Below are 14,055 nucleotides of genomic sequence, written 5' to 3' on the forward strand. Positions count from 1 at the left end.
GGGGGTTGCACTGGCATCTGATGGGTTGAGGCCAGGTGTGCTGCTAAATATCCTCAAGTGCACCCGAGAGCCCCCACAACGAAGAACGGTCTGGCCCTAAAGGTCAGTCCATCCTGCCACGGTTGAGAGACACTGTCCATGAGAGAATCTGACATAGACTGCTTCCCAGACTCAAGCCAGCTTCCTGTCACCTCACTTCCTGGGACGGCATCGGGGGTTGTGGAGTCGAGTGTCCTGAGCCGCCTGCCAGAGAGAAGCAAAACTCTCTGCAGGGAGAAAACATCACCCCTGGTAGGAATGTTTCTGTAATTTTTCATATAGGATGTCTGGTATTAAAAATAAACAGGGAAACTAATAAATAACTAAGTAATCAGGAAGATAAACCACATGAAAGGAAAAACTAAAGAGAAACAATCCACAATAGAAACAGATGTGTCAGGGTTTCAAGTAACAGTGTTTTCAGGCAGAGACTTTAAAGTAACTGCCCAATATGTTCAAGCATGAAAGATAAGACTGTGGAGTTCCCATCGTGGCTCACCAGAAACGAATCTGACTAGCATCCATGAGGACGAAGGTTCGATCCCTGGTCTCGATCAGTGGGTTACGGATCCGGCATTGACGTGAGCTGTGGTGTAGGTTGCAGACGTGGCTCGGATCCCGCACTGCTGTAGCTGTGATGAAGGCCGGAAGCTATAGCTCCAATTTGACACCTAGCCTGGGAACCTCCATATGCCACAGGTGCGGCCCTAAAAAGACCCAAAAAAAAAAAAAAAGAAAGAAAGACAGAATTTGGCAGATAATTAGATGTCATCAATAAAGAAACCAAATTTATGCCTATCTGAAAAACTTCTGACAAACAAAAAAATGTAAAGAAGCCAATAAAAAGAGATTATCCTCAAGAGAACAAAAATAAGATAGCTGATAACTTCTCACCAGACAGAGTAAAAGCTGTAAGGTTCTGGAATACTATCTTTAAAGTCCTGAAAGAATATACCTACCAGTATCAAGTAAAATTATTCTTCAAAATAATGATGAAATAAAGACATTTTCAGAAAGAGAGGACATTTTCAGAAGGTTCAAACAAAATTGAATTATAGTTTTGTCTGGATATATGCCCAGGAGTAGGACTGCTGGGTCATATGGTAATTCTTTCTTAATTTTTAAATTTTTTTCTTTATACCATTTCTAGGGCCAATTCTGCGGCATACGGAGGTTCCCAGGATAGGGGTCTAATCAGAGCTGTAGCCACCAGCCTACACCAGAGCCACAGCAACACCATATCCGAGCCGTGTCTGCAACCTACACCACAGCTCACAGCAACGCCGGATCCTTAACCCACTGAGCGAGGCCAGGAATCGAACCTGCAACCTCATGGTTCCTAGTCGGATTCGTCAACCACTGAGCCACAACAGGAACTCCATGGTAATTCTTTTTTTAAATAAAACAAAAGAAATGCAGAAAAGCATTCTTTAGTCAGAATTAAAATATATCCTAGTAGTTCCCGTCATATATATATCTCCTAGATGGCAGCTTGGAGATGCAAAAAGGATAAAAGGTAGGATAAATGGGGAACATATGGATAAACCTAAACAAATAATGGTTATATAAAACATGTCTTCTTGTAGGGTTAAAACACACACACACATTTCAGCAATATAACGTGAGAGGGGATAACTGGAGTTTGAACATCCTGAGATCCCTGCAGTATCTGGAGAAAGTACCAATTTATATCACACTCTGCGAAGCCAACGATGACGGCTGTATTCTCTAAAGTAACCACTAACAGAACAGTATGTGAGAATGGATAATGTCTAACAATGGGGTGGCAGCTGGGAATAGAATAGTAAGTCAGGACTTGGATCAAATGAAAATAAGAGGAGAAAAAAGAAAATAGAACAGATAGAAAGAAAACACTACCACTGTAATCATAAACACAAAAACATATTATTGAATGTAATTAAATAATAAGCCCTAATTAAAAGACAAAGGTCTCCACACTGGTTTAAAAATAAAACAAAAGCAATTACATGTTGCTTATAAGGGACTCATAAAGATAAGACCATGGTTACAAAAACTGACATACAATGAAACAGAATAGAGAGCTCAGAAATAAACCCAGACACCTATGGTCTTTAAATCTTCAACAAAGGAGGCAAGACCATAAAATGGGAAAAAGTCTCTCCAGCAAGTGGTGCTGGGAAAACTGGACAGCCCCATGTAAATCGATGAAGCTAGAACACACCCTCACACGATGCACAGAAATAAAACGGCTTACAGACTTAAACGTAAGACATGACGCCATAAAACTCCTAGAAGAAAGCATAGGCAAAACATTCTCTGACATAGTGTTTTATTAGGCTAGTCTCCCAAGAAATAAAAACAAGTATAAACCAATGGGGACTAATCACATTTACAAGTTTTTGCACAGCAAAGGAAACCACACTCAAAACAAAAAGACAACCTACGAAATGGAGGAAATATCTGCAAACAATGCTACTGACAAGGGCTTAATCTCCAAAATATACAAATAACTCATACAACTCAACAACTAAAAAACAAACACCCCAAGTGAAAAATGGGCAGAATACCTGAACAGATATTTCTCCAAAGAAGACATACGAATGGCTGGCAGGCACAGGAAAAGATGCTCAATATCACTAATTATTAGGAAAATGCAAATCAAAACTATGAGGTACCACCTAATACTGGTCAAAATGGACATCATTCAAAGTCTACAAATAACAAATACTGGAGATGGTGTGAAGAAAAGGGAATCCTTCTATATGTTAATGGGAATGTAAGGTGGTCACTACAAAAAACAGTGTGGAGGTTGCTCAGCAAACTAAAAATACAATTACCATATTGGGGGAAGGAGTGGGATGGACTGGGAGTTCGGGATTAGTAGATGCAAACTATTACATTTAGAATGGATAAGCAATGAGGTCCTACTGTACAGCGCAGGCAACTACATCCAATCTCCTGGGACAGACCATGATGGAAGACAGTATGAGAAAAAGAAAGCACGTACATATGCATATGTATATACGACTGGGTCACTTTGCTGTACAGCAAAAATTGACAGAACATTGTAACTCAAGTATACTTTGATTAAATATCTTTTTTAAGAAAAAAGATTTACCATATGATCCAGCAATCCCACTCCTGGGCATATATCCAGACAAAACTGTAATTCAAAAAGATACATGCACCCCCTATGTTTATAGCAGCACTATTCACAATAGCCAGGACATGGAAACATCCTAAATTTCCATCAACAGATGAATGGATTAGGAAGATGTAGTACATATAGACAATGGAATAGTACTCAGCCATAAAAAAGAACAAAATAATGCCATTCACAGCAACATGGATGCAACCACGGATTATCAGTCAGAAAGTCAGAAGTTGGAAAGAGGATAATTACCACATGCTATTCATTTATATGTGGAATCTAAAATATGGCACAAATGAACCTATCTACGAAACAGAAAAAGACTCAGAGACATAGAGAACCAAGGGGGAGAGGGAAGGGAGTAGAATGGACTGGGAGTTTGGGGTTAGTAGATGCAAACTATTTATAGAGTGGATAAACAACAAGGTCCTACTGTATAGCCCAGAGAACGCTACCCAATCTCCTGAGATAGACCATGATAGAAAATTATTTTTATTTATTTATTTTTTTTGGAAAATGGTATTTTTTTAAAAAGAATGTGGAGTCCCACTATGGCACAGGGGAAATGAATCTGACTGGTATCCATGAGGATGAGGGTTCGATCCCTGCACTTGCTCAGTGGGTGGGGGATCAGGCATTGCTGTGAGCTGTGCTTTAGGTGAAAGACACAGCTTGGATCTGGCGTTGCTGTGGCTGTGGCGAAGGCTGGCAGCTACGGCTCCGATTCTACCCCTAGCCTGGGAACTTCCATAAGCCATGAGGGCAGAACATAAATATGTGTAATGACTGAGTCACTTTGCTATACAGCAGAAAATGGCACAACATCTGTAAATCAACTATACCTTAGTATAAATAAATAAATAAGACTATGGAAAAGACTGACAGCAACAGAGAAAAGTTATACAATTAACTCCTAATCAAAACAAAGATGGAATAGCCACATTAATATCAGACTATAAAGTGAAAGTTTCACTATTCTAAAAATACAGCATGAAAGACAATTTATAATGATGAATGGTTTCATTCACCAGAAGATTTAATAATTCTAAATCGTCATGCATGTATCAACATAGTTTCAAAATATATGGAGAAAATATATAAAGAACTACAAGGAGAAACAACACACAACTGTACGGGGAAATTAATATACCATGAATAACTGACAGAACATGTGAATTAAAAATTAAAAATATAGAATATTTGAATAACACCAAAACTTGACCCAATGGATAAAGAATCCCATCTTTAACAATTTCAGAAATATAGATTCTAGGAGTTTCTGTTGTGGCTCAGTGGTTAACAAATCCTACTAGGAACCATGAGGTTGCAGGTTCGATCCCTGGCCTTGCTCAGTGGGTTAAGGATCCGGAGTTGCCGTGAGCTGTGGTGTAGGTTGCAGACGTGGCTCAGATCTGGCGTTGCTGTGGCTGTGGTGTAGGCTGGTGGCTACAGCTCTGATTAGACCCCTAGCCTGGGAACCTCCATATGCCGCAGAAACGGCCCTAAAAAGACAAGCAAAAAAAAAAAAAAAAGAACATATTACGACTTAGTGATTGTATGAGCATGAATCCATCCTAAAGTCTTAATTATAGAAAAGGCTCACGTATTAAATGCTCTTCACAGCACTAGCACTCATATTATCGAAGAACTGAAATACGTGAGCGACCAATGCAGTGAGTGTGGGATCTGACACAAACAACACAGCACAGGGTGTCCTATGCAGCGTCACCCCAGGGTGTTGGGATTTCTGCCTTTCTCACTGACAAAGAACTCCGTGAGGGTGTGGACCACTCTCCACTTATAAATCTTTCCTTAGGCCTTGGCAGAGTACACAAAACAGACAAAACGAGTTAAGCCAACACTTTTCCTTCCTGCAAAAAAAAGAAATGATCTTTTAACATGCTTTCCCTTCCGGGAGTTTTTCCCATCGCTGGGAGAAGTCTTACTTGATTGGTGCCGTGGCTCCCTCCGGCCCTTCCAGCTCGGAAAGGGGAACAAGGTCCCACCTGAAGTGCAGCCCCCAGTTGAAGCCCCCCCGCACCACGGGGGAGGCGCTGTAGGCGAGCGTGTCGGCGCTGATGATGTCGATCACCGGGCACACCACCGTGTGCCGGTCCTCCCGGATGGCGGCCAGCAGGGGCTGCAGCCACAGCACGTTCACCTCACAGTGGCTGTCCAGGAACACCAGGACCTCACCTGGGGAGGCAGACGACAGGGGCCCTGAGAGCAGCACGGCGCCAACGAGGTGCCGCCACCCGCTCCACGGAATGACGATTTACGGGGCGTGAAAGGTAACTGCCACCCTCCAGCGCCACCAATTAAGCAGCCCTTGGAAGCCTGTCAGCCAGGAATTCGGCCCGAAGTGCACTGGCATGCCTGAACCATGTCTGCAAACACCACACGCGACTCCTGAAAAAATGCAGACCGTTCCCATGCTCCTCAGAAGAGTCGAAGTCTCCTTGTACTTAGAGCCAGGTACTGAGTGCGGTGCAAGGAAGGTGGCCAGCTGGGCAGCTCTCTCTATGACGATGACTGCACTGGAGATAAGTTAGCATGCATGTCCCTGCCTTAGTAAACAGAGAAGAGACAACGTAACTCCCTCTCACTGGGGACTCAAGAGACATGACAGCAACGGTTGGGTTATGGCTGCGACACAGGACGTCTCGGGAGTGGGAAGCATGCCCTCCTCTCCTGATGTCAGTGACACCCCCTCTCCTTGGATTCATGCTTGACTGCTGCACCCTCATTTCTTTTTTTCTTTTTAGCGGCCGCACCCGCGGCGTATGGAAGTTCGCGGGCTACGGGTTGAACCGAAGTTGCAGCTGCCGGCCTACCCTGATCCAAGCCACATCTGCGACCTACGCCACAACCTGTGGCAACGCTTTTTCTTCCATTTCTCACCTTTCCTTTCTAATTCCCCAATTTTGCTGGCCAGGGGATAAACTTCTAGTTAGTAAAATAAAAATCACAAAGATTTTTAACTCCTCTTGATAAATGGGAGCAGGAATGAGTTTCTTTGATAATTCCAGATTTGATAACTTAATGGTTATTCTGAACGGTGGAGTCTCATCATCAGATAGCATTACTATTATTCTAAAGGTTTACCCATGAAATGTATTGATAAAGATTTTACATGAAGCACTTAAAGCAGTGGGTGCATCCTGTTCTCAATGAACGATGCACTCATTCCACCAGTGGCGAAGTTCTCCACGACACCAGTGAGTGAGCCGTGCCCTTCAGTGTCCGGCAACAACCTAACGAGGATGCGGCTCACAGCTGTCACTTAAGGACAGAGGCAAGATGCTCAGCCTGTAAGCCATTCAGGTGAGGTCAATTTGATCAAGGTTCTTTGGAGGAGAGAATATAATTTTTCTTAATTCTAAAAATGCCACTTTTTTCAATTAAAGCCAATGCAACTGTAAGTGAAGATTACACATGGCACAAGATAAAAACTAAGTGACTACTGTTATCTGAAAAAATACTCTCAGTAACAGTCCACTGTAACATGATCTTGCCATTCCCTACAAACACCTCGCAGGTCTCTCTTTGTCTTGTGCCTTCAATAAGTCAAAACAGCCAAGACAGTAAGTCTTTATCTGACTAGAACTCCAAAGGAGAAAAATCATTAAGCCTTGAATTCAATCTCCATGAGTACAGACTGGATGTAGGGGCTGCTTCTCATTTTTTGTGAATTGCTTCCATTCACTGCTGGTTTAAGAAAAAGGAGGGGGGTAGGGAAAGCAGGATTCTGGCACAACCAGGGAATGGCCCCTATCAAAGTACCCGAATTCTCCAGCCACCTTCGTGATTTTTTTTAACCACATCCAGGTACTACCTGCAATATTAGATGCCTTATATTTTAAAACATATTCACTTGTTTACATAAATGTATTTTAAAAGGTTTTATCATGATCATAAAAGAAAATCAGGATCGCCAACCTTCCACTGAGGTAACTGTGAAGAGAAAAACATTTGAATTGCTACAACGTATCTGAAGAAGAAAAGCGGACCAGCGAGAACGCTGGAGTTTATCTCCTTGGAGCCTCCTGTGCTTCAGGACAGCAGGGCTGGAGTTATGAAAAGCCTTTCCCAAAGGGAACAAGCCTCGTCTCTCCTACTGGCTAGGTCCACCCTGACACCACTTTCCACAGACGCTGCAGGATCAGGAAAGGCTCCAAGGACAGAGCCCTCGTTGCCCAACACCCAGCAAGAAACACCAACAGGAAGGTCTACCTGTCGCGTGGGCTGCTCCAATCATTCTTCCGCGAATCAATCCCTCACGCTTTGTATTTCTTATTACTTTGATTTTTCCAGTGAGGTATTTTTGGATGTATTCATCTAGTTCTCCCTTCAAATCATCTGAAAATGAAGAGTACTTTAATTGTTCAAACCACATGAGACATATGCACAGACACTTTACAGACACTCTAAAGTTATCAAGTAAATATTATAGAACCTTCTGCTTTACTTTAAAAGAGTATAGGTTATCCTGGAAGGAAGAAAATGAGGGGTAAGAGCGGGACTACCAGCCTAGAGGAATGGTTACTTATGGTAGAGACCCATTTGTCTCTCCATAGCAACTAGCACAATGCTTTGCATAAAGAACGTTTGAAATGAAGAGTATCATGAATGAACGCTCAGCTGACTGCATGGAAATCAGACTTAAAACAAAGAAAATGATATGGAAATGTCTTTTGTTTCAAAGTACTTTATTAAGTCCTACTCCATCTTAGAGTAGTTGAGAAACAACTGCTTTTTTGTGTGTGTGTCTTTTTAGGGCCACACCCAAGGCATATGGAGGTTCCTAGGCTAGGAGTTGAATCTGAGCTGTAGCCGCTGGCCTACACCACAGTCGCGGCAACACCAGATCCGAGCCGTGTCTGTGACCTATACCACAGCTCACGGCACCACTGGATCCTTAACCCATTGGGCAAGGCCAGGGATCGCACCTCTTTCCTCAAGGATGCCAGTCAGATTCATTTCCGCTGAGCAATGATGGGAACTCCGAGAAACAACTTCTATTGCCCTCCCAGGAATTACATAATAGCAGCACCTTTAAATGGGCACTAAGTACTTTTTATAAATGCTAGCTCATTTACCTTTAAATTTCATAACTTCAAAGATCATATAAGACCATAATAAGTAATTCCTTTAAATGATCATGAATTTTCCCTGTTGGATAAAATACCCAACTCAAAAAAACAAAATACAAGTTGATTTTAAAAAAAATTCAACACAGTAAATTCTAGAATTACAGTATTTAGTCAATCTTCTACTTGGTCAGGATTCAAATTCTCGTTTTTTTAAAATCATTTCTTTTTTAAATTAAATTTTTTCTACTTCTCCTGTGAGATTTCAACATCTGTCCAGGTTTGAGAATTTTGCTCTCATTGGTCTCAGTGTACATTTCCTCATTTTGTATACTTAAGTATATTGGCAGACTAATTCTGTTGTTCACATATGAGAGGTGCTTAAGAAACACATGGATTGTGAAAAAATATGTAACTGATATACAATTTATCAGTGTATCTCTGCAGCTTACTGTAGCAAAAAGAGCAGAAGGCATGGCATTGGGTGCACCAGGGGTCTAACTGCAGCCACCACTTATGGACTATGGGATCCTAAGCAAATTACTTAACGTTCCTCCTCTGTGAAACAGGGATACAACCTCTCTCACAAGATTGAGGACAGCTGAATGAGTAATGTAACAAAAGGCCCTCCATCCTGCTGTGGGTACATGAAATCATTCTTGCAGAATTTATGCCGAATTAAAGAATGCTGTGTGGAGTATGTCCTGGATCATAAAGTACTGGTATTCAGAGATCATCTAAGACCTATCCGAATGCAATCCGCTTTTATCTGGGACAGCTGATGTAACAGACTTACCAGATAAATGTAAGCCAAACTACGCCAAGCGAAAAAACCCTTTTATAAAAAACCCTTTTTTTTGCTTTTTAGGGCCACACCTGTGGCATGTGGAGGTTCCCAGGTTAGGGGTCAAATCAGAGCTATAGCTGCTGGCCTAAGCCACAGCCATAGCCATACAGGATCTGAGCTCAGTCTGCAACCTACACCACACCTCATGCCGACACCAGATCCTTAACCTACTGAGCAGACCCAGGAATGGAACCTAGTCAGGTTCATTAACCGCTGAGCCATGAAGGGAACTCCAGAAAAAAGCCAATCTTGAAAGTTCAAATAATGTAAGATTCTGTTTATATAACATTCTTGAAACGACAGACTCATAGAGATTAGGGTTGCCAGACACTGGAGATGGTGTGGGAAGGGAGGTGGGTGTGAGCAGAGGTGTAAGGCGGGAGGTCCCTGGGGTCACAGAGTGGTCCAGTCTGTGCCTTAACGACAGAGGTGCTTACAGAAATCTACTTACGGGATAAACTGACAAAAAACTATACACTCACATTGCACCAATGTTAAATTCTGGGTTTATTGTTGTTTTTTTAATGGCCGCACCTGTGGCATATGAAAGCTCCAGGCCAGGGGTCAAACCAGAACTGCAGCTGCTGTTCTACGCCACAGCCATGGCAAACACCAGATTGAGCCCTGTCCATAACCTACGCCACAGCTTGGGGCAACATGGGATACTTTTTTTTTTTTTTTTGTCGTGTTTCTTGCCATTTCTTGGGCCGCTCCCGCGGCACATGGGAGGTTCCCAGGCTAGGGGTCTAATCGGAGCTGTAGCTGCCGGCCTACGCCAGAGCCACAGCAATGCTGGATCCGAGCCGCGTCTGCGACCTACACCACAGCTCACAGCAACGCCGGATCCTTAACCCACTGAGCAAGGGCAGGGATCGAACCCGCAACCTCATGGTTCTTAGTCGGATTCGTTAACCACTGCGCCATGACGGGAACTCCCCAACATGGGATCCTTAATCCACTGAGCAAGGCCTGGGATCGTATTCACATCCTCACAGAGACAACAGGTCCTTAACCCACTGAGCCACAACAGGAACTTCAAATTCTGGGTTTTGATATCTTACCTGAATTGTTAATTTTTAATTTTAATTTTACTTTAATTATGTAACCAATGGAGGAAAGCCGGTAAAGGGGGACTCAAGCCTTCTTTGTAACTTACTGTTAATCCATAGCTATCTCAAAATAAAAAGATTTATTTTTTTTTGGCTGCACCTGCAGTATGAACAAGTTCCCGAGCCAGGGATTGAACCCTTGCTACAGCAATGACAATGCCAGATCCTTAACCACTAGGCCACCAGGGAATGCCAAAGTTTTTTTTTTTTTAAAGGTAAGCTAAGGGAAAAATTTCAAGGGCCAAATTTGGGTGGCACAGTCTGTAGACAGATTATAAAGATAATGCAGTTTCTTTGAAATTACCCTATAATCAGGCATTTAATTGTGACTGGCTCTGCAACTGCGTGTGTGAGGGCCCCCCTATCCACTCCACAGTGAAGGGTCAGCTGTGCGGATGTGCTCAGTACTCCAGCGAACAGCAGCAGAGATCCCATATTGCCAGTTACAACCTTCCTTACCAAAGTCACTGTCATCATCCACGAGGATAATTTCGTGAAGAAGCCGGGCTGGCGTGCGGTCTAGGACACTGTGTACTGTCCGGAGCAGGGCAGACAAGGCTTCATTGTAGAAACAAATAATAACACTAGCGACTGGCAGATCCGTCCGGTAAGACTTGTCTTTACATCTGTAAAAACCAACACGGGAAAAATCGGACACTTGCTCACATTTTAGGTTATTATTCTCTCAACACTAACTGCCCTTGTTCACTGCTCAGCCTCTTCGACATTAGACAACAATTTTTTAAAAAGCATTTAAGAAAACAATGTGGTTTCTTATTTAAGAATTTTACAGGGTGGGGCGATGCTGAGGGTTTGGGATGGAAATGCTGTATCATTGTACAACTATAAATGTAATAAATTCATTGAGTAATATTTTAAAAAAAGGAATTTTACATTTGTTTGTAATTTCTCCCACCAATACCTGCTACTCTGTTTTCAAGTCAACGTTTTAAAAACTAGAATTTTTTCTTTTTTTGGTACAGCAGTTACATTAAAAATATATATATATACATATTTTATAAGTTTTTACCGGAGTTCCTGCTGTGGCTTGGAGGTAACGAACCTGACTAGTATCCATGAGGATGTAGGTTCAATTCCTGGCCTCACTCTGTGGCTTAAGGATCTGGCATTGCCATGGGCTGTGGTTTAGGTCAGAAACACAGCTCAGATCTGGCATTGCTATGGCTGTGGTGCAGGCTGGCAGCTGTAGCTCTGATTTGAGCCCTAGCCTGGGAACTTCCGTATGCTGCAGGTGCAGCCCTAAAAACAAAAAGAAAAAAAAGAAAGAAAAAGCTTATTTAATTATATGCTTTTAGACCTCCCTCCTTTTCCCCATGATTTTAAATTTCAAAAGAAACACAGCAAGCTCTAGAATTTTGTTGGTACAATCTCAGACAATGTGGCTTCAAGCAAAATAAGAGTAGAAATGTATCTTAATTTTTCTAGTAACCTGGGAGTTCCCCTCGTGGCTCAGTGGTTAACGAATCTGACTAGGAACCATGAGGTTGCAGGTTCGATCCCTGGCCTTGCTCAGTGGGTTAAGGATTCGGCATTGCCGTGACCTGTGGTGTAGGTTGCAGACGCGGCTCGGATCCCACGTTGCTGTGGCTCTGGCGCAGGCCAGCAATTACAGCTCAAATTCGACCCCTAGCCTGGGAACCTCCACATGCCGTGGGTGCGGCCCTAGAAAAGACAAAACAAAACAAAAAAACCCAAAAAACAAAGTTTTTCTAGTAACCTGAATAATGAAGCCTAACATTACCACCATCCCCAGGACATTACACTGGCACTAAAAGCACTGTGTTATTTAAATGATTAGCAGAAACTAAGGAACATACGCTGCATTCCTTGTATCTGGCACATCTCTATGGTAGCCCAAGCGGTTACTAATAAGCATATTGAAGGCATGTTTCTGATACCCCAAGTCTCTCAACTCCTGATCACGTTCATTAAAAATCATACCTGCAAAACAGTGAAGTCACAGTCAATGCATTATATCTGGAAAGGAATACGACAATGACCATTATGATATTATGATCTTAAGAAAATCATGGGAGTTCCCATCATGGCTCAGTGGTAATGAACCTGACTAGCATCCATGAGGGTTTGATCCCAGGCCTCACTCAGTGGTTTAAGGATCAAGCGTTGCCGGGAGCTGTGGTGTAGGTCACAGACGTGATTCGGATCTGGTGTTGCTGTGGTGTAGGCCAGCAGCTGTAGCTCCGATTGGACTTCTAGCCTGGGGACTTCCATATGGCATAGGTGTGGCCCTAAAAAGCCAAAAAAGAAAAAAAGAAAATCTTGACCCTGGGAGTTCCCATTGTGGCTCAGCAGAAACCCAACTAGATCCATGAGGACATGGGTTCAATCCCTGGCCTCATTCAGTGGGTTAAGGATCTAGCATTGCCATGAGCTGTGGTCATCCATATGCCACAAGCGCAGCCCTAAAAAGCAAAAAAACAAAAAAACAAAAAAACCTTGACCATAACTTCTTATAACCAGCAATAGCCATGTTCCTCAAATCTAGTTTGTCTCCATTTTCAAAAAAGTCAAGGTTAAAGTCAATTTTTCAGTTTAACTCAAAAAGCACGTGTACCTTAACCATAAATGACACTTGCTCTCTAACCATAACATGAAGACTATTTTCAAGAGAAAAACTTACCTATGACCAAGAAAAATGAGATACTGATTTTTTCCATAAAAGCAATAGATTATAGAGCCCCATATGGACCTTAAAAGGCTCTAATTAATAGCAAGTTTTTATTGTTGTTTTATTTTTTTAAACTTTTTTTTAAGCAGTAAGTTTTTATATGAACCCCTCTCCTAAAAAAATCAGAATACCAATAAACCTTTCTATAAGAGTCTCTGGTTCCAGACTTTAATCAGCTACACAGTCAAGAAAGTCCTTAACAGATCTAATCTAAATCACTGTAATTTAACTTCCTTGCCCTAGTATTGTCCGAAATCTCACCTTTTTCTAGAACAATAAAGTCTCCTTTATCTTTTTCTTTCTCACATAAAACTTTTAGCTGCTCCTCACAGAATGATGCCCTTGTAACAGTTATTTCGCAAAGCCTGGTCATGGAAAACTAACTCCACTGGACATTAACAGATGTTACAAAGAAAAAAACATTTCACAAATAATTCAGGGAAATATTGCATTTTAAAAGTGAGTAGGTTTTGTTTGTTTATTTTAATGACAGGATAACTCCAATCCTTTAATAATGTCCATTTATGGACACCCAGGTGTAAGGGGGTGAAATAGAAAATGCAGTGTTTCCCCAACTTATTATTTATCTCTGTGATTTCTTCTCAGGCTTTTATGGTTTTAGCTCGTATATGTAGTCTCTGTTTCATTCTGCGTTAACTGGATATGAGGTGAGGGATCAACTTCATTCCTCTGCACGGGGCTCTGTCTAGTTGTTGCAGAACCATGTGTTGCAAAGACCATTCTTTCCATACTAATGGCTCTTGGTGCTCTTTTTGAAATCAAGTGACTGCAGCTGTTACTGACCATAGATATTACCTGACCACAGATATCATAGGGTTTATTTTTGCACTCTGAGCCTATACTCTGATCTACATATCTGTCCTTGTGCCACTATCACACTGTCCTGAATACGGTAGCTTTGCAGGAAATTTGAAATAGAGAAGTGTGAGTTCTCCAACTTTGTTCTTTTTTAAGACCATTTAGGATATTCAGAGTCCCTTGCAATTCCTTATCAATTTTAAAATCAACTTTTCCATCCTGTAAACAAGATACTGGAATCTTGATAAGGTTTACTTTCAATCTGTGGATTGTTTTGGGTGATACTGACATCTTAACGGTATTCAGCA

At 41.9% G+C, this 14,055-nt stretch overlaps 1 protein-coding gene across 5 annotated transcripts in view; it reads right to left on the minus strand.

Annotated features, from left to right (window-relative positions):
- GALNT11 (polypeptide N-acetylgalactosaminyltransferase 11) overlaps nt 1-14,055 on the minus strand; it is a 56,588-nt gene that overhangs the window by 17,383 nt on the left and 25,150 nt on the right. For 4 of the 5 annotated variants that reach the window (XM_005654262.3, XM_005654263.3, XM_013983584.2 and 1 more), the window contains 4 exons: nt 12,057-12,180; nt 10,678-10,844; nt 7,406-7,531; nt 5,119-5,368 (listed from right to left, as the gene is read on the minus strand). In XM_005654262.3, coding sequence (XP_005654319.1) covers nt 5,119-5,368; nt 7,406-7,531; nt 10,678-10,844; nt 12,057-12,180 — 667 coding nt within the window. Of the gene's footprint in view, nt 1-5,118; nt 5,369-7,405; nt 7,532-10,677; nt 10,845-12,056; nt 12,258-14,055 lie in introns of those variants that run through there. The other variant, XM_013983596.1, reaches the window with a different exon arrangement.

Source organism: Sus scrofa, chromosome 18 (assembly GCF_000003025.6).
Source record: "Sus scrofa isolate TJ Tabasco breed Duroc chromosome 18, Sscrofa11.1, whole genome shotgun sequence".
NCBI lineage: Eukaryota > Metazoa > Chordata > Mammalia > Artiodactyla > Suidae > Sus > Sus scrofa.